The sequence below is a fragment of the Prionailurus viverrinus genome, chromosome A3, assembly GCF_022837055.1.
Source record: "Prionailurus viverrinus isolate Anna chromosome A3, UM_Priviv_1.0, whole genome shotgun sequence".
NCBI classification, from domain to species: Eukaryota; Metazoa; Chordata; class Mammalia; order Carnivora; family Felidae; genus Prionailurus; species Prionailurus viverrinus.
Window position 1 is genome coordinate 105,904,191 of NC_062563.1, and position 18,314 is coordinate 105,922,504.

General features: G+C 46.5%; 1 protein-coding gene across 7 annotated transcripts in view; it reads right to left on the reverse strand.

Annotated features, from left to right (window-relative positions):
* Positions 1–1,132: 1,132 nt before the first annotated feature.
* The window catches only part of MTA3 (metastasis associated 1 family member 3), a 230,301-nt gene continuing 213,119 nt past the window's right edge, over positions 1,133–18,314 (reverse strand). For 6 of the 7 annotated variants that reach the window (XM_047851954.1, XM_047851953.1, XM_047851952.1 and 3 more), the window contains one exon: positions 1,133–4,720. In XM_047851954.1, coding sequence (XP_047707910.1) covers positions 4,695–4,720 — 26 coding nt within the window. In that variant the 3' untranslated portion in view covers positions 1,133–4,694. Of the gene's footprint in view, positions 4,721–5,507; positions 5,582–18,314 lie in introns of all 7 variants that reach the window. The other variant, XR_007150767.1, reaches the window with a different exon arrangement.

Below are 18,314 nucleotides of genomic sequence, written 5' to 3' on the forward strand. Positions count from 1 at the left end.
CTTGTACGTGTCAGTCTTGCTTCTGTCGTGAAACCCTGGAAAGAAACTCGGTGTCCCTCTCTCTCTTTTTATTTTTTTTTTTTTTTATTTTTTTTTAAATTTTTTTTTTCAACGTTTATTTATTTTTGGGACAGAGAGAGACAGAGCATGAACGGGGGAGGGGCAGAGAGAGAGGGAGACACAGAATCGGAAACAGGCTCCAGGCTCCAAGCCATCAGCCCAGAGCCTGACGCGGGGCTCAAACTCACAGACTGCGAGATCGTGACCTGGCTGAAGTCGGACGCTTAACCGACTGCGCCACCCAGGCGCCCCCACCTCTCTCTCTTTTTAAAAAATCTCTCACAAATCTCGGCAAAGAATAGGTGCACTTCACAGACAGGGGCTGAAGGGGTCCTTGAGTGAACCTACAGTGGCTTCTAGCACAGCACCTGACACAGAGTCTACACTGCAGTCAAACAGGTTTCAAGCAATAAAATGCACAACAGGGAATCATTTCTACAAAGCAGGTTTCGGCATTCAGGAAACAGTGGAGAATGCCAGGCATTTGGATCAGGCTCCCTGTCCCTTTAACAAAACTCAGACATTTCTCTTCTACTTACAGGCCTGAGAAGAAGGTGCTGGACTTCCATCTGTGTAACGTGCAGCTCCTGGGTCCATGTCACCTGCTCGGTAGCCTTCCTCTCACACGGGGGCCCAGCACACAGCCCCACAACCCAGCACTGGGCACAGCAGTGCAGGAGTGGTTGATGGGGAAGGTTTCTCCTCATACCTCCAGGCCCAGGGGACATAGGGGTCAACGGCCACCTCCTGGAGTGACCTAGCTTCATGTCCTCAGGATGTGGCTTATGAGACAGTAGAGGAAAATGCAGACCCTAGGGAAAGGCCTCTGAGAGTCTCAGTGTGGCTGGGGGCAAATCAGCCTAACCAGCCTGGCCTGTGAGCTACGCAGGGGGCCAGGGAACCCAAGACAAGGGGCACCTGATGCTGAGCGCTGGGGCGAGCGCGCACTGAGCCTTCCGGCTGAGCCACCATCCCAGCAAAGGACAGCATAAAACCAGGCATAATCTCCAGAGATTTATTGGAAACACGATACAAACTGATCAGTAGACGGCATCTACTTACAGACAGACAGTCCACACTGCAATATCACGCTCCGAATGAATTATCCTGGGGAAACACTCATGACCACTGATGCATGGTCCAGGCTAGTGTCCTCTGGCAGGGCAAATCAGAAATTGGGGACAGAGGGAATGGAGGGGAGGGATGGACAGAAAACTAGGACATGGCTTTCCTGAGGGGAGTGGTGAGGTGGGATTGCTAAATGCGTAAATTCCCCCAAAGGAAAACAGGGACAGCCGTTAAGAATAAAGGCTTTCCCCCCTCCCTTCCAAAAGCATTCTCCTCTCTAGGTGAGTGAGAGTCTATGAACCCCCCACAGGGGCAGCTCCTCTGTCTACCCTCACCGGGGTCTTAGGATAGCGTGGGGACATAAACACCAGGCTGGACATGACACACGGCAGACGGAGGCCACACACGTCCCAGCCTGCTTGCCCTCAGACCCTCTCCTCTACCTCCCCCGCTCTGCTCTGAGTGGTGGGCCTGACCACTGCAGCGAGCTTCTCCTGGGACCCCAGGCCATCTGGCTTCCAGTGGGGTTTAACTAACGAGAGGTACCTGAAGAAACTACAGAGCACGAGGAAAGCAGAAGCCAGCCTATTTGTCCCCCACACCTGGGGAGCAGGGACCTTTCCGGCAGGGACCATGCCTCCCCATGGCCCCAGCTCCCACGAGATCGGCCTCTGTGGGCCCCAGTTCCTCCCAGTGGCTCTAGTCCCCGTGCTCTGGTAACATAGCCTCTCCCCATGTCCCACCAGCTTCGGGTGGTGGCAGTTTCCTGCTGTCGTTCTCCACCTCTGGGCTGCCCCTCATTCTCCTGTTCGGCCTCTCCGCTCTTCTTGTTTCTGTGTTCAACAGTTCTCTGGATTAAAGCTCCTCTGTTTTAAATACTTGGAGTGGCTTCTCTTTCCCCGGTTGGACGCTGACTGATAGAAACGGGGCCGTGGGCAAGGTACAGCTGTGAGAGGCGGGCTGAAAAGCAGTCTGTCCCCCTCTTTGACACCATCTCTAGGAGTGGGCAGGTGGTGATGGCAGAGGGGGAAGATGGCTTGTGAACTTCTGTGTCTTCAACCAAGGGAACACAGATCAGGCTCAGCACAGCGAGTGCCACTGGGCACGTCTGCTGTGGCCGTGCAGACGGATCCTGCATGTCCACCCCACAAGCTCACTGCACAATGGTGACACTCAGGCCCCAGGAACGGGGTGGCTGGGAAACCCTCTCAGCACCAACTGCTCAGAACGGCCAAGGCAAAGGTTAGAGGCTCCTGGGTGTCGTTCCTCCAGTCCCTGGAGTGTTCAATCAGAATGCTGGGAATTTTCCAGAGATGAAATGGGAACGTAAGATCTTTGTCAACAGCCTCTTTGTAGGAGGATGGGGCTGCAGAACCTGGAGTTCTTACTACAAGGTGAAGAGCTTTCTTGGTACATGTGGCTCAATGCAAACTGCATGTGTCCCAGAGCTAAATGGGAGCTACATCTGGGGTGGGTGGGCTTCTCTGTTCTCCTTTCAGACCAGGCTTGGCCCCCAACTCCAAATCTCCTGGGCCTGGGTGAGGAGGGACTCTCCCAACAGGCAGAGAGAAGGAAGCTGGCAGCAGAGTCAGGGGCAGCAGACTTCTTTAATCAACAGTCACATATCACATGGGTCAGGAGAGGTGCGCATAAGGGCGAGGGAGCCATTGCACCTTCTGTGTCCATGTCTGACAATAAATCCAGGGCGGGACACAAGACAGCCTTCCCATGTCTTTCTTTAGAGAGAACACACCATGTGGCATGGGAGGCAGAGTGCCAGTTGCCTCTTCTCCCAGGGCTTTTTGGAGGGGGCTTCTCTGCAGGGAACCCTGAGGGCGATGCCTATCACCTCCGCCCTGCTCCCTGGACACCTCTGACACAGGCCTTCCATCGGGGCCCCAAGCCACAACCCAAAACAGCTCCAAGGGTTGGTAGTGGTGAGAACATCCCCAGGCCACCCTTGCAAAAGCCAAAGGTGAGAAGCAGCTCCTTAGAAGAGAAGCCATGCTGGCTGCAGAACTGGAGGGAAAAGGCAGCTCGATCTCTTGGCATCGCCTTCAGCCGTCATCCACCGTGTTCTCTTTGCTGAGCTGAACCCAGCCTCTGAGGATCTGGATGTCTACAGTGTCATCATTTTAGCGATACTGCACTCTGCTTGGGAGGTCAGGGCGGGGGGGGGGGGGGTGGAGGTAGGGGGGGGAGTGTCAACTCAATTGTAGTCATTCTGTCCTGCAACCACCTGGCTGTCTGGCCATTTATCCAGCTGCAGACCCCAGGGACAGCTGGAAGGCCAGACTCCAGTTTTCCTTCACGGTGCCGTGAGCCTGTGCCCTGCAGCCTGTCCCTGAAATGGAGGACAGGGGAGTGGCCAGACTCATGTGCCTGGGGGGGTGTGGAGCACTAAGCTATTCCTGCCCCTGCAGCTGTGTGCACAGAGCCGCAGAATGGCCAGCCTGCCGTGCCAGCGAGGGCTGGTGCTGAGGGCAGACAGGAAGAGCCCAAGCCAGCGAAAACCGGGTCACAGGCACGTCTCCCGGGGCCTAGGCACATGTGTTCACAGAACTGTCTGGGCCAGAAAGGTGGGGGGCTCGTGGTCATACATACACACTCACCTGCACACACAGATCTCTCACTTCACCCTCGTAGGCCAAACAGATTCCGTCTGCTTAAAACAAACCTGGGTGATTTGTGACTCGTGGAAGGACCAACCTGGCTGCAAGTCCTTGGCGGCTGGCTGGGCTGTAAGGGAACAGGGCAGTACACGAATGGCTTGTCACAGTGATATACACGCTCGACTCCGTTTAAACACCTGCTCTTGCTGGAGCTGAGACCAGGGAGAACCAAGCAGGACACCAGCCTCTCTCTGACAATAGAACACATGATATGAAGAGCTCACAGGCTTACCAAAAACGATTTTCTTATTTTTCTGTCAGAATCTCATAATTCTGTACCTAGGAAGGGTGGAGGAGGGGGAGCCGAATATAGAATGCAGGGGTGGGAGCAAAATTTCCCCGTTAAAAAATATAAAGATGAAGCCTATTGAGAGAAAGCCAAGTGACAGTAACAGCAAGGATGGGGGATATCATGAACGGCATAAACACTGGCACATTTCTTAAGAAAAATCCATTCAGAAAGATGCCATGTCCCTCCTGTACACCATCGTGGTGCCTACAACAGGGCTGAGCAGACACATGCAGGGCAGCCGCAGATCTGAGCTCTCAGCAGCCCCGCTGCCCGAGGAGCCGCTGGGCCTAGGAGCAGAGGGCTAGAGAAGGAGGAGGTGCAGGGGCTCCCTCGTCCCCTCAATTTTCAGGCAGGTCCCGTCGTGGGACAGTGAGGTCTCTGAGAGGAAAGCGAGGTGACACGGATTCACACATGGAGATGCAGCTTTGGGGACGTGCACTCCCACAGTTTCTTCCCCTGCCCCACCGAGTCTCCAGGGGGCACATGTGTCTGTCTCCCACTGAGATGTACTGGAAATGGGGCTGCCTCCTTCCCAGGCACGACTGTGAACATCAGCAGGACAGTGTAGCGAGTCTTGGCTTATAGGATGAAACAGGGATAGCTCAGTCCGACACGCAGCATGTGAATTCTGGGGAAGGAGAGAGACAGGGTCAAAGTTAAAAGAGTTCTGATGGAGGAGGCCAGGCACGAGCAAGGACAGAATCAGCCTTCCCACCAACAGTGTCACAGACTTCAAGGAAAGGCGGTCTGGCATTAATTCAAATAAAAGCTCACAGGGTAGTTTAAGGCTGGAGGGAAGTCTAATTGAGGCCAAGAAAATATGTGAATGACACTGAAGTATCTTAAAAGCTGGGTTTTGGATGGGCGGGTTTGATGGTCACGGCCAAGGCATACAGCATACCAGGCAGGTGCTGATGGGCTTATCAAACCGACATCGTGGAACGTCTCTGAGCAGATACTGAGGAGTGGGGAGCACAATTAGCCTGGAGGAGACACAGTGTGATCTGAAGTCACCATAATTCATCACGGTGATGTGGGCACTCAGAGGCTAGGAACACATTTTCCTACAGGAGGGGAGTGAACCTTAAACACCCACAGTGTCATAGTGGCCCCTCCTTCCCACCCCCTCTGCTTCCCTCCAAAACCTTCAACTCTCCTTCCCAGGGTGGGTTATCTAGAGACTCTCAACAGAAACAAGTAAACGAAAAACAGAAGTGGCCTGCAAACCACATCGTCATCGTCTGGTATCACTCACAAGGTTGTGAAACCTTTTGCTTGGTTATTAGGAAAGTGGCTGGGAGGGCAGTGGGGGTTGTTTGCTGAGATGGGATCAGGTGCCCCAGCCAAGGAAGTGCTCAGACATGCTCTCCCATCACATGCCACTCTGCAACCAGGAGAGGACAAGGGACGCTCACCTTCACAGCCTCCCGCCATCCTGAGGAAGGTCTGCAGGATGGAGCAGAGCTGCGCCTTCACTTCATGAGCCTTTCTAGAATAGGGGAGATATATGTACACAGCCTGGTAGTTGATAGGGCTTGGCAAATATGTGTTAAATAAAAACCCAGATAATTGAGTTTAGGACTCAGGCTAACATTCACTTTATTGAACTTACTATGGGATATATAACTGCATGATTTAACTTTCATCAGAACCTTGTGAGCATCAGAAAGGGTGGGAACTTGCTCGAGGTCATACAGTGAGTAAGTTGAGGATTTGAACCCAGATCTTCTTAACACAGGTCAAGATTTCCCTACTACACCAAGCTGCCCCATTTTCCATCCATCCCAGTAAGAGCATACTGTCCTCTTCAGTGTCTAAGTGAAGGGTTATGTATGTGTCAGAGCCTCTGATATTTCTTAGAAATCTCTCTCTCTCTCTCTCTCTCTCTCTTTCTCTCTCTCTCTCTCTTTTTGCAGGGGGTGAGGGGGGGTGCTCTGTCATTCATTTTTTGGTCCAGCCCCTGTGGAATTAAGCCATCTGCAAGAAGAGCCACTTGTAATAGTTTCCCAAGTTTTTGACCTGCCTTGGTGAACTGTGCTTTCTTTTATTTGTGCCAAACTTACCTGCTTCAGTTTCAAAAGCAACCCTCTGGCATCTAGGTTCACACCTGGCTTCTTCACGCTGGCCGTGGTTTTGAGATATGTCACCTCTCTGCATTCCTGGCTGAAGAATCCCAGTGCTTACCATCTGCCCTTGCAAGGCTATCACTTCACTGCCCCGCGCTTAGAGCTTCCTCAGTCCCACTGCATTTCCTTGAAGCAAGGAACAAGAGCCATATGCGGGGCCCAGACACAGAGGCCCCAGCACAGCACAGAGCTCCAGGACAAAATGGACACTCCTTCTCAGGTCTCCTTCCTAGATGATATAGCCCAAATCATTTCCCCTTTTTGCTTATAAATACATTCTCAAAAGCATTAATCTACATTTGCTACTTCTGTCTATACTAACCCTGATTCATAAGCACTTTTTTTTTTTTTTACAAACATTTCCCTCTCGGTTTAAACTATTCAGAAGTACTTCATGTCCACGGACTTGGAGATTCTACACTCTAACCAATGCAATGAAAGCAACCCTCTTGAAGGTTTCCAGCTGCTGGATTCTGAGTTCATTTCCATCCCTTCTGTAACCCAGAGGAGAAGCCACCATCAGAACTTTGGAGGCTGGAAAGCAGATATATGAGTGATAACAGATTATGCACTCAAGAAAGCCAAACCTGAAGCTGGCAGTGTGGAAAGCCAAGAACCCGATTTGTCTGAAGGGCCCTCAAGTGGCTCAGGAATTAACACTAGAGACCTCTGGCAGTGAGGGAGAGATATTGAAGCAGGGAGATTAGTTGAAGGCTGTTTGAGAAGCAGCTGGACCCCGAGAAGCCCTCCTGACTCCATACCCCTACGCAACTGCCTGCCTCCCACAAGTCTGAGTGTGTATCCTCTGAAGAGGACCCGACAGAGGGTCTCAGTCCTAGGGGACACTAGGCAACAAGCACAGTTGAGGGCAGGGCTGGCTACTCCAAACCTGAGGAATCAAGTGAACATACGCCTACTGGTGGTGAGACCTCCAGCCTTCTTCCCATTTAGCTCCCAGAAAGCATGCAGCTAAACCTTCAACTTTGGGGGGAGAGACTGTTCTATGGTATGGCATTTGTGTCCCCACAAAATTCCTATCTTGAAATCCTAATGCCCAATGTGATGGTATTGGGATGGGTAACCTTCGGGAAGTGCTCAGAGGGCGTAATCCTCATGGGTGGGATTAAGGCTCTTATAAAAGAGACCCCACAGAGCTCCCTAGCCCCCTCTACCATGTGAGGACACAGAGAGGAGTCAGCAGTCTGATACCTAGAAAAGGGCTTTCACCAGAACTCAACCGTGTCAGCACCCTGATCTTGGACTTCCCAGCCTCTAGAACTGTGAGAACTAAATTTATGTTATTTAAAGGTGATCCATCCACAGTATTTTGTTATAGCAGCCCAAATGGACTAAGATAGATAGGAAGAATCTTCTCTGGGAAATGTGACCAGTCTATGAGACCAGCCTATGAGATGCTGGCATTTGAGTCACCGAACAAACGGTCCAGCCTGATCATCATACTGGGAAGTGTACTACAATCTCCCCCCATAAGCAGAGCACAGAGCTTTCAGTCTGATTCTATTTCCCTACTCTTAAACATTCGTAGACAACCACAGGTCACCAGGGAAAAACCTGCAACATAAACGTCAGAGGCCAAAACAAAGAACAAAGAGAAGAATTAAAATTGGAAGAAACAGACTATTCATGGAGAAGAAAACTTAAAAAACAGAAAATGCTATAAATATCCTCAGAGGAGTAAAAAAAAATACAGTATCCATGAAACACAAACAGTATGCTATCAAAAAAATAAACAAGCAAACAAACATGAGAGAGCCAAGGGGAGCTGGCAGGGAACCTACAGAAAGATTGAAGAATTCTGCATTCTATAATGGTGGGCTAATTTGTATTAGATTAACCCTCCAGCCAATACTAGTAACAAACTTTGGATAAAATATTAAAAAAAAAAAAACTCCTTGAAGATTCTGGAGAGCAACCAAAAATCAGGCAAAAACTGGAGGGCATATGATCCTTGAAAAAAAAAAAGTGAGATTAGGGGAGATCCACCCTTAACTGGCTTTTCCTTTGTGGGCACGTTTTCCAGTACAAAAGGGAAATGGCTCAAGCAGAAAACTGCAATCTAAGTGGGCTGAACAATCAGGGAGAGTTCAGAGTTTGAGGCTGCCAATACAGCTGGAAATACAGGAGGAGGTCTGGAAAGGAAGAGGACAGGGAAAAGGGAAGCTGCCATATCTACATACAAATCCCCCTCAAATCATTGGCTGATTCTGGAACTATGCAATTATGAGGTGGGACCCTAAGAAGCCCAGATGGAAACATCAGCTGGAAGGCTAACAAAGGCTGAGCAGCAACCTCAGCAGCTGTCTAGTACTGGGAAGACAGAGTTTGGAGTTCAAGTTCTGACAAGTGGGAAGGGCTGTGCAAACAACTTGGTCTTTCCGTTGAAATCTCACGGAACTCAGAGCAAAACTGAAATAGACCAGACCTATTAAAGCTTTAAACCAAGCCTGCATAAAACCAGAAGAGACTCTTGGATACTGACAACAAACTGAGGGTTGATGGGGGGTGGGGAAGAGGGGAAAGTGGGTGATGGGCATTGAGGAGGGCATTTTTTGGGATGAGCACTGGGTGTTGTATGGAAACAAATTTGACAATTATATTTTAAAAAATAATAATAATATAAACAAACAAACAAACCAGACTGCATAGAATCAAAGTGACCTGCCAATTTAATTGCTTGCTAGAACAAAACGCAACACTCTGCAGTGGAAAATAACAGAATCCGGAGTCTCTAAAACTTATCATCCACACTGACCAGTATTCATTAAAAACTAATAGCCTGATCAACCCACCAAAAGAAAATACAGTTAGTAGAAAATGACTAATGAATGATTCAGATGTTAGAATTAGCAGATATGGATATAAAATATTCACTATAGGGGCACTTGGGTGGCTCAGTCAGTTAAGCATCTGACTCTGGATTTCAGCTCAGTTCATGATCTCACAGTTTAAGAGTTTGAGCCCCGCCTCAGGCTCTGAGCTGACAGGGAGGAGATCCTCTCTCCCTTTCTGCCCTTCCCCTGCTCTCTCTTTCTCTCAAAATACATTTTTAAAACTTAAAAAAAAAACAAAACATAAAAAAACAGATGATTGTTGGGCACTTGGGTGGCTCATTTGGCTAAGTGTCCAGCTTCCACTCAGGTCATAATCTCATGGTTTGTGAGTTCGAGCCCCACATCAGGCTCTGTGCAGACAGCTCAGAGCCTGAAGCCTGCTTTGGATTCTGTGTCTCCCTCTCCTTCTGCCCACCCCTGCTCACACTCTTTCTCTCTCTCAAAAATAAATAGATATTAAAACAAAATTTAATAGATAATTATTTAAAACCATAAAAAAAGAAAATATTCTCTATAAGTTTGTTAAAGAATCTATAGGGACACCTGGGTGGCTTGGTTGGTAAAGTGTCTGGATCTTAGTTTTGGTTCAGGTCATAATCTCATGGTGGGTTTGAGCCTCTCATTGAGCTCTGTGCTGATAGCACGGAGCCTGCTTGGGATTCTCTCTCTCCCTCTCTCTCTCTCTAGTTTGTGTGTGCACACACTCTCTCTCAAAATAAATAAATAAATAATATTTAGCCAAAAACAAAGAGAAAAATAATCTATATAAAAAAAAGATGAATGTACAGCAACATGCAGAATGAACCTGGACCAATTTCTTACACCATACACAAAAATAAACTCAAATGGATGAAAGACCTAAATGTGAGACAGGAAGCCATCAAAATCCTCAAGGAGAAAGCAGGCAAACCCCTCTTTGACCTTGGCCACAGCAACTTCTTACTCAACACGTCTCCGGAGGCAAGGGAAACAAAAGCAAAAATGAACTACTGGGACTTCATCAAAATAAAAAGCTTCTGCACAGCGAAGGAAACAATCGGCAAAACTAAAAGGCAACCAACTGAATGGGAGAAGATATTTGCAAACGACATATCAGATAAAGGGTTAGTATCCAAAATCTATAAAGAACTTATCAAACTCAACACCCAAAAAACAAACCAGTGAATGAGTGGGCAAAAGACATGAATAGACATTTCTCCAAAGAAGACATCCAGATGGCCAACCGACACATGAAAAAATGCTCAACATCACTCATCATCATGGAAATACAAATCAAAACCACAATGAGAACCACCTTACACCTGTCACAATGGCTAACATTAACAACTCAGGCAACAACAGATGTTGGTGAGGATGCGGGAAAAGAGGATCTCTTTTGCATTGTTGGTGGGAATGCAAGCTGGTGCAGCCACTCTGGAAAACAGTATGGAGGGTCCTCAAAAAACTAAAAATAGAACTACCCTAGACCCAGCAATGGCACTACTAAGTATTTATCCAAGGGATACAGGTGTGCTGTTTCGAAGGGACACATGCACCCCCATGTTTGTAGCAGCACTATCAACAATAGCCAAAGTATGGAAAGAGCCCAAATGTCCATTGATGGATGAATGGATAAAGAAGATGCACACACACACACACACACACACTGGAGTATTACTCAGCAATCAAAAAGAATGAAATCTTGCCATTTGCAACTACATGGATGGAACTAGAGGGTATTATGCTAAGCGAAATTAGTCAGAGAAAGACAAATATCATATGACTTCACTCATATGAGAACCTTAAGACACAGAACAGATGAATATAAGGGAAGGGAAGCAAAAATAATATAAAAACAGGGAGGGGCACAAAACATAAGAGACTCTTAAATATGGAGAACAAACAGAGGGTTACTGGAGGGGTTATGGGAGGGGGGATGGGCTAAATGGGTAAGGGGCATTAAGGAATCTACTCCTGAAATCATTGTTGCACTATATGCTAACTAATTTGTATGTAAATTTAAAAAATTAGGGGCGCCTGGGTGGCGCAGTCGGTTAAGCATCCGACTTCAGCCAGGTCACGATCTCGCGGTCCGTGAGTTCGAGCCCCGCGTCGGGCTCTGGGCTGATGGTTCAGAGCCTGGAGCCTGTTTCCGATTCTGTGTCTCCCTCTCTCTCTGCCCCTCCCCTGTTCATGCTCTGTCTCTCTCTGTCCCAAAAATGAATAAATGTTGAAAAAAAACATTAAAAAAAAAATTAAATTAAAATAAATAAATAAATGAATAAATAAACGTTAAAAAAAAGATGAACGTAATGGGTAACAAGATGGTGTATTTTAGGAGAAATATAAAAAAACTAAAAGGAAATTCTAAAACTGAAAAATACAAAATCTGAAACGAATAATTTGTTAGATGGGATAATAGCAGATCCAATACTGTAGAAGAGGGACGTGTGCTTGGCTCAGTCAGTTGAGTATATGACTTGATCTCTGGGTCATGAATTCCAGCTGCATGTTGGGTATAGAGTTTACTTTAAAAAAAATACTGCAGGGGCACCTGGGTGGCTCAGTCGGTTAAGCGTCTGACTTCAGCTCAGGTCATGATCTTGCGGTTTGTGAGTTTGAACCCGCGTCGGGCTCCGTGCTGACAGCTCAGAGCCTGGAGCCTGTGTCAGATTCTGTGTCTGCCCCTCCCCTGCTCCTGCTCTGACTCTCTCTGTCTTTGAATAATAATTAAACATTAAAAAATTAAAAAAAAATACTGCAGAAGAATCAATGAATTTGAAGATCTCTAAAAAAAAAAATTACTGAAACTGACAAACAGTACATACTATATGACTCCATTTATATAAAATTCTAAAAAATACAGTCTGTGGTGACAAAAAGTGGATCAGTGGTCACCTGAGATGATGTGGGGAGATGGGGTGGGTGGGAGAGTAGATTATAAAGGGGTACAAAAAAGTTGTTGAGGGTGATGGATAAGTTTATTAAGTATATAATGGATGGATAAGGGATTGTGGTATTTCCTGGGGTATACATACGTTAAACTTAACAAGTTGTACATTTATTGTTATTCATTTAAAAAAGAAGTTTTTTTTAACGTTTATTTATTTTTGAGGCAGAGAGAGACAGAGCATGAATGGGGGGAGGGTCAGAGAGAGAGGGAGACACAGAATCGGAAGCAGGCTCCAGGCTCCAAGCTGTCAGCACAGAGCCTGACGCGGGGCTCGAACTCGTGAACCACAAGATCATGACCCGAGCCGAAGTCGGACACTTGAGCCGAGTCGAAGTGGACGACTGAGCCACCCAGGGGCCCCGTTATTTATTTTTTTAAAGTTTGTTTATTTATCTTGAGAGAGAGAGTGTGTGCAAGCAGGGGAGGAGCAAAGAGAGAAGGAGAGAGAGAGACTCCCAAGTGGACTCCATGCTGACACTATGGCTGTCAGTGGGGCTCAGTCTCACAAACATGAGATCAGGCTCTGAGCTGAAATCAAGAGTTGGATGCTTAATCGACTAAGTCACATAGGCACCCCTCAAGTTGTATATTTTAAATATGTGTAGTTGAGGGGCGCCTAGCTGGCTCAGTCAATTAAGTGTCCCACTCTTGATTTCAGCTCGGGTCATGATCCCAGGATTGTGGGATACAACCCTGCACTGGGCTCTGTGCTAAGCGTGGAGCCTGTTTAAGATTTTTTTTTTTTTCTCTCTCTCTCTCTCCCTCTGCCCCTCTCCCTACTCATGCTCTCTCTTTAAAAAAAAAAAATGTATATAACATAAATATGTACATATATACATACATATATATGTATATCTATAAGAATATATATAAGGATCATTTCACAGTGATAAAAAGGTACAAAAGACCTAAAAATTCTAATTATACATATCATCAATAACAGAATTTCAAAATACTAAGGCAAAAATTGACAGAATAAAGGGAGAAATAGACAAATCTGGTTGGAATGTAAATTTGAGAAAGTCTCCCAGGAAATAGAGCAAAAAGACACAGAAAAAGGAAACTGGAGAGACAAAAGAAAATCGGAGGACCAGTATAGGTCTAATGTGCAACATCTTGACCCTTTCTTCTGCTGACTTTACAGTTCCAGATACCTTAAATGTGGTCAGCCTTGTTTCCCCAGAACTCACTCTTGGCCTTGCTCCCCGGCTGCCCTGGAAAGGGGCTCCTTGTTGTCACTCAGCGAAGCTGCAGTTAGACTGTCATGGAAACAGTCTTCTCAGATTATCTTCTTCAGGCACCTCCGTTTAACAAAGTTGCCTTCAAGCTTGCTCCTCAGTTTTACATTAATTGCTTTTCATATTCATTTATATGTAAATAATTGTTGATAAAAATAAATATTTGGTTGAGGGAGAAAAATGCATAAATTATAACTCAGATGTTTTCTGAGCTTAAAGAGTACTCAGTCATCTGGAAGGGAAAACAGGAAACAGGAAAAGAAAATAATAAAGAGCAAGGTTGGGACGCTTAAAATGAACCCAGGGGCTGTGACAAATCCTTCCATTTCCATGGCCCTGGGGGGCCCCCCCGCAGATTCAGAACACTCCTCACTTCCATCCTGGGACCCAAAGAGAATGCTCAGGAGGATACCTAAATCAGTTGATTTCAGGAGTTGATCTTTACTTCCTCGGGGTATCAAGATCTAATACTGATGTCCTAATGCCTTTCTCAGACATCTGTGTCTGCTCTTTTGATGGATGGGTCACACTTACTCTAAGGAAGAGTTGTTTCTCAGGGACCTAATCCCCTTCTTCTGCTGTCTCCCTCACTTTCCTTTCCCAAGCATCTACCTTTCCCCACAAAAAAACCAGGACTTAGCTCTCAAGGCAGGGGTTCCCTTTCTTTCTCAGAGATTCATCCTCTACATGTCACTGAGAATGGGAATACACTGGGATAGGTTGGTTAAAAAGGTTTCCTGTTGGGGTGCCTGGGTGGCTCAGTCGGTTAAGCGTCCGACTTCGGCTCAGGTCATGATCTCACGGTTCGTCAGTTTGAGCCCCACGTCGGGCTCTGTGCTGACAGCTCAGAGCCTGGAGGCTGCTTCAGATTCTGTGTCTCCCTCTCTCTCTGACCCTCCCCCATTCATGCTCTGTCTCTGTCTCAAAAATAAATAAACATTAAAAAAAAAAAAAAAAAAAAGGTTTCCTGTAATGACCCTTGCAGGCAAACAGAGATTGACTGAGGAGGCCAGAGCTGCCCCTGAGAGCTGAGGACCCTTGAGTAACTACCATGGACTTCTGCCACTCTTCTAAGATCTCCATATTGCTGAGAGGGTATCAAGTATAGACCTCCGACAGGCTCACACACTAGTATTTCCCTCAGGAATAGGATAAAAGTATTCTCTGGAAGAAACTGGTATTAGTAAACTCAGGAATGGTCCCAGGGGTGGCCGATTTGACATCCTTCCAGAATATTCCAAAACACCAAGTTGTTAATTACTCATGCCTAATGTACTTGGGTCTTTCTCTACAATGCCACCCTATGGCATCCACTCCCCTCAGATAATGCTTCCATGTCCCGAAACTCTCTAGATATATTAGGTACTCTGCTATAATTACTTGACATTCAATAAACCCTGGGGCCATAATGATCCATTGGAAAATACCGAAAAAAAAAAAGTCAAAGTCACTTTTATCTATTAAACCAGGTTGTAACATTACATCCTGAGACAAGGAGATCAGAGGCAAATCCAGGGGCACTTGATGTTCTTCCATAAACACTATTTTGGAAGATAAAAAAAACCATGAAGTCTCTTGAAATGATATAAAAATGTTGACAGAAGGCGGCCTGGGCCCAAGTGTGCCTAGGAATGCCATCAGCTGTTGCTGGCAGTCTATTTTTGTTGGGATTTGTGAAGACAGCAGAAGCATTCCCAGAGCGCTCTCCCTGCTCTCACTGGTACAGTGGACCTCCCACCCCCCATTTCCCGGAGTTGGGATGCAAACAGCTGGAGCTGTTGAATCACTGAGTCAGAAACAAGTCATCCAAAGGACAGTCTTCACACCCTAGATCATAATATTGTACTTAGAGGCATCCACATTGGATACCCTCTTCATAGGGGACTTAGAGAAATGATATTACTCAATGTGGAAAACAAATAAGGAAAAAAAACCTGGATCTGAGCTGTATTCACAGACCCCAGGGGAAATAAGCCAGAAGAGAGCAGATTAAAAAGGAGTTTATTGTACCATTCATCAATTTCCTTGGCTCAGATGCCCTGACTCCGTCCCACTGATAACTCACCTCTCTCCTGAGCCTATTGGCTTTGGTATACCCGACACACTGAATCCGGCTTCAGTAGTACCCCTGGGACAAAAGCTGTATCATCTCAGAAAAAGATGACAAGAGCACACCTCCAATTGATGTCCCCTCGGTCATATCACTACAAAACAGAAGTTGTTCTCTAGGGTCCCCATTTGATAAAGACAGAGACATAGCAGCCACACGCCTGTCCCTGTGCAGCAGAATAAAAGATCTGCTCCCTGGGGCGGGGAGGGCCAGGGCATCTTCTTAGGGGTCAGGAGAGAGGGGTCAGCCCCTCTCTCTCCTCCCTGGAGTGTTTTCTGACTCAGCCCTCATTCTGAAAAAGATTCCACTGTCTCAGGATGGTGATATTCCATCCCCTCTGCTGTAGGGTCTCTAACTGCAGGAGCCTACACGAGGCTAAATGAGCCCTCTTTATCAATCTGATTTCCTGTCTTTAATACTCCTTTAAATAGCTTAATCAAAGGCAATTTCTCTTTATAGATACTGGGCCCTTCTAACGTGCAAATATACTTTGGAACACACCCATTTACTTCCAAGCAAACCCATGAGTCATTTTTTGGAAATCCTATGTTTATGTCAGAAATAAATGTAAATAAATGTGTTGACATTTTATTTATATACAATCCACATATGACTACAAAAGCTTTGGTTGATATCTTAACAATTTTCAAAATAGCTCTTCTAAAAAGGGTGGGGGGATAGAATCTGAGCACTTAATGAATACCTACCATGAGTCAGAGTCAATGTTGGGTGTACCCTATAATTTAATTTAAACACATTTCACCTTTAGGTGATTCTGTGAATTTTCTCTTGTTTCTTTTTTCTCCCCTCTCTCTGACACTAATATAGTTCCTATGCCCTACATTTCAGAAAATGTAGGGGGTATGTTATGGGCAGAAAAGCCTCACAGAGGCAGGAGATGGAGGGATAGCTTTGATCAGACAATCATGGCTTATACCTCACAGTCTACGTACAGAAAAACACCTACTATGTTCCTCTCTATATTCACAAACACACACCCATCTCCAACATGCAGAAAACATAAACATCTCCCAGGTACATGTTGCACTGAGCACACAAATCCTGGTCCTTATACACCAAGTGGAAACAACCCCAGACTGGAGTTAAAATCTCATCTCTGCTACTTGTTAGCAGTGTGGCTTTAGCGAAATCCCTCAACCTCTTTGAGCCTGGGGTTTTTCATTATTAAAATGCATGTTATAACAACTATCTCATAAAGAGTTTGGAAGATCAGGGGCACCTGGGTGGCTCAATCGGTTAAGCATCTGACTTCGGCTCAGGTCACGATCTCGCGGTCCGTGAGTTCGAGCCCCGTGCCTGGCTCTGTGCTGACAGCTCAGAGCCTGGAGTCTGCTTCAGATTCTGTGTCTCCCTCTGTCTGCCCCTCCGCCGCTTGCACTCTGTCTCTCACATTGTCTCAAAAATAAATAAACATTAGGGGCGCCTGGGTGGCGCAGTCGGTTAAGCGTCCGACTTCAGCCAGGTCACGATCTCGCGGTCCGGGAGTTCGAGCCCCGCGTCAGGCTCTGGGCTGATGGCTCAGAGCCTGGAGCCTGTTTCCGATTTTGTGTCTCCCTCTCTCTCTGCCCCTCCCCCGTTCATGCTCTGTCTCTCTCTGTCCCAAAAATAAATAAACGTTGAAAAAAAAAATTAAAAAAAAAATAAATAAACATTAAAAAATAATCTTTAAAAAAAAGAGTTTGGCAGATCAAGTGGTATAAGGTAGACGCAATATCTTTAATCATTATCACTACCCCATTAAGGCAAATGAAATTTGTACTTTACAGAGGAGAAAACAGGTTTCAAGAATCTGTGTGATTCACCCAAGGCCACACAGGAAGTAATCAGAGAAGTGAGCAGTTAATCCTAGATGGTTCCAAACACTTAGAGGTACGTTTTCCCCCATGGCACAGAGAAATCCCATCTGCCCTGTTGCCCTCTCTTTTGGGCTCTCACACATGGAAAGGCTTTTTCCAGTAATTGCTCTTCTCTCCCCACTGATCTCAGGGCTTTCTCTAGTCACAGCTACGTGGAATTAACCAAGTCAGCCAAATGTGGTAGGTACTTGGCTCGCTGGCAATAAAAAGGTCACCAAAGCACCTGCAAGTCAGCAAAGGAGATAGGATTTGGAAAGCATGTGATGGCAGGCGGCACATTACTGGCCCACCGCCTGACGGGAAAGACTGGAGTATAGCGGACAGTGGTAAGGAGCCGTGTAAGTCTATGTTTTGAAATTTCACTCTCCCTGCCATTACTGACCCCAAATAATGAGGCTTCTTACGTATGCAGATTCTGTTTTCACCCTTGGAGTTTAAGTTCCAGTAGGGGAGTCACAGAGGGCTGGGTGTGGCCCAGTGCCAAGGGTTAAGCTTAACAGAAGACACAGAGGTCTGATTTCCAACCATCGGTGCCTTTAAGAGGCCGGGGCCAGATGAAAGACAGTGACTTTCAGGAAGATGATAAGAAGCTGCCCATTATTTAAAAAATTTTTAAAATCTTTGTTTAACATTTATTCATTTTTGAGAGACAGAGACAGAGCACAAGCAGGGGTGGGGCAGAGAGAGAGGGAGACACAGAATCTGAAGCAGGCTCCAGGCTCTGAGCTGTCGGCACAGAGCCCAACAATCATGGCCTGAGCTGAATTTGGACGCTTAACTAAGCCACCCAGGCACACCCCCACCTTTTTTTTTTTTTAATGTCAGGTAAAATCCTTCCTACCAGCAGGAATCCAGAGCCTCTTTATCCATCATCATGAACTTCCAGCTGAAGGTGGAGGGTGAATAAAGGGGGGCAAGCCCCTGAGAAGGGGACAGGAAGCCCTAACGCTGAGATATCTGGATATTTCAGTACAGTCAGGTTTTGTTTCCAGTTAAATTAGTTCTGTCCACCAACATCCTGTTTGGTGTGCTCATCTGTCTGGCATGCTGGTAATTAAGTAGCAATGCTAACAGATTTTATTATTGG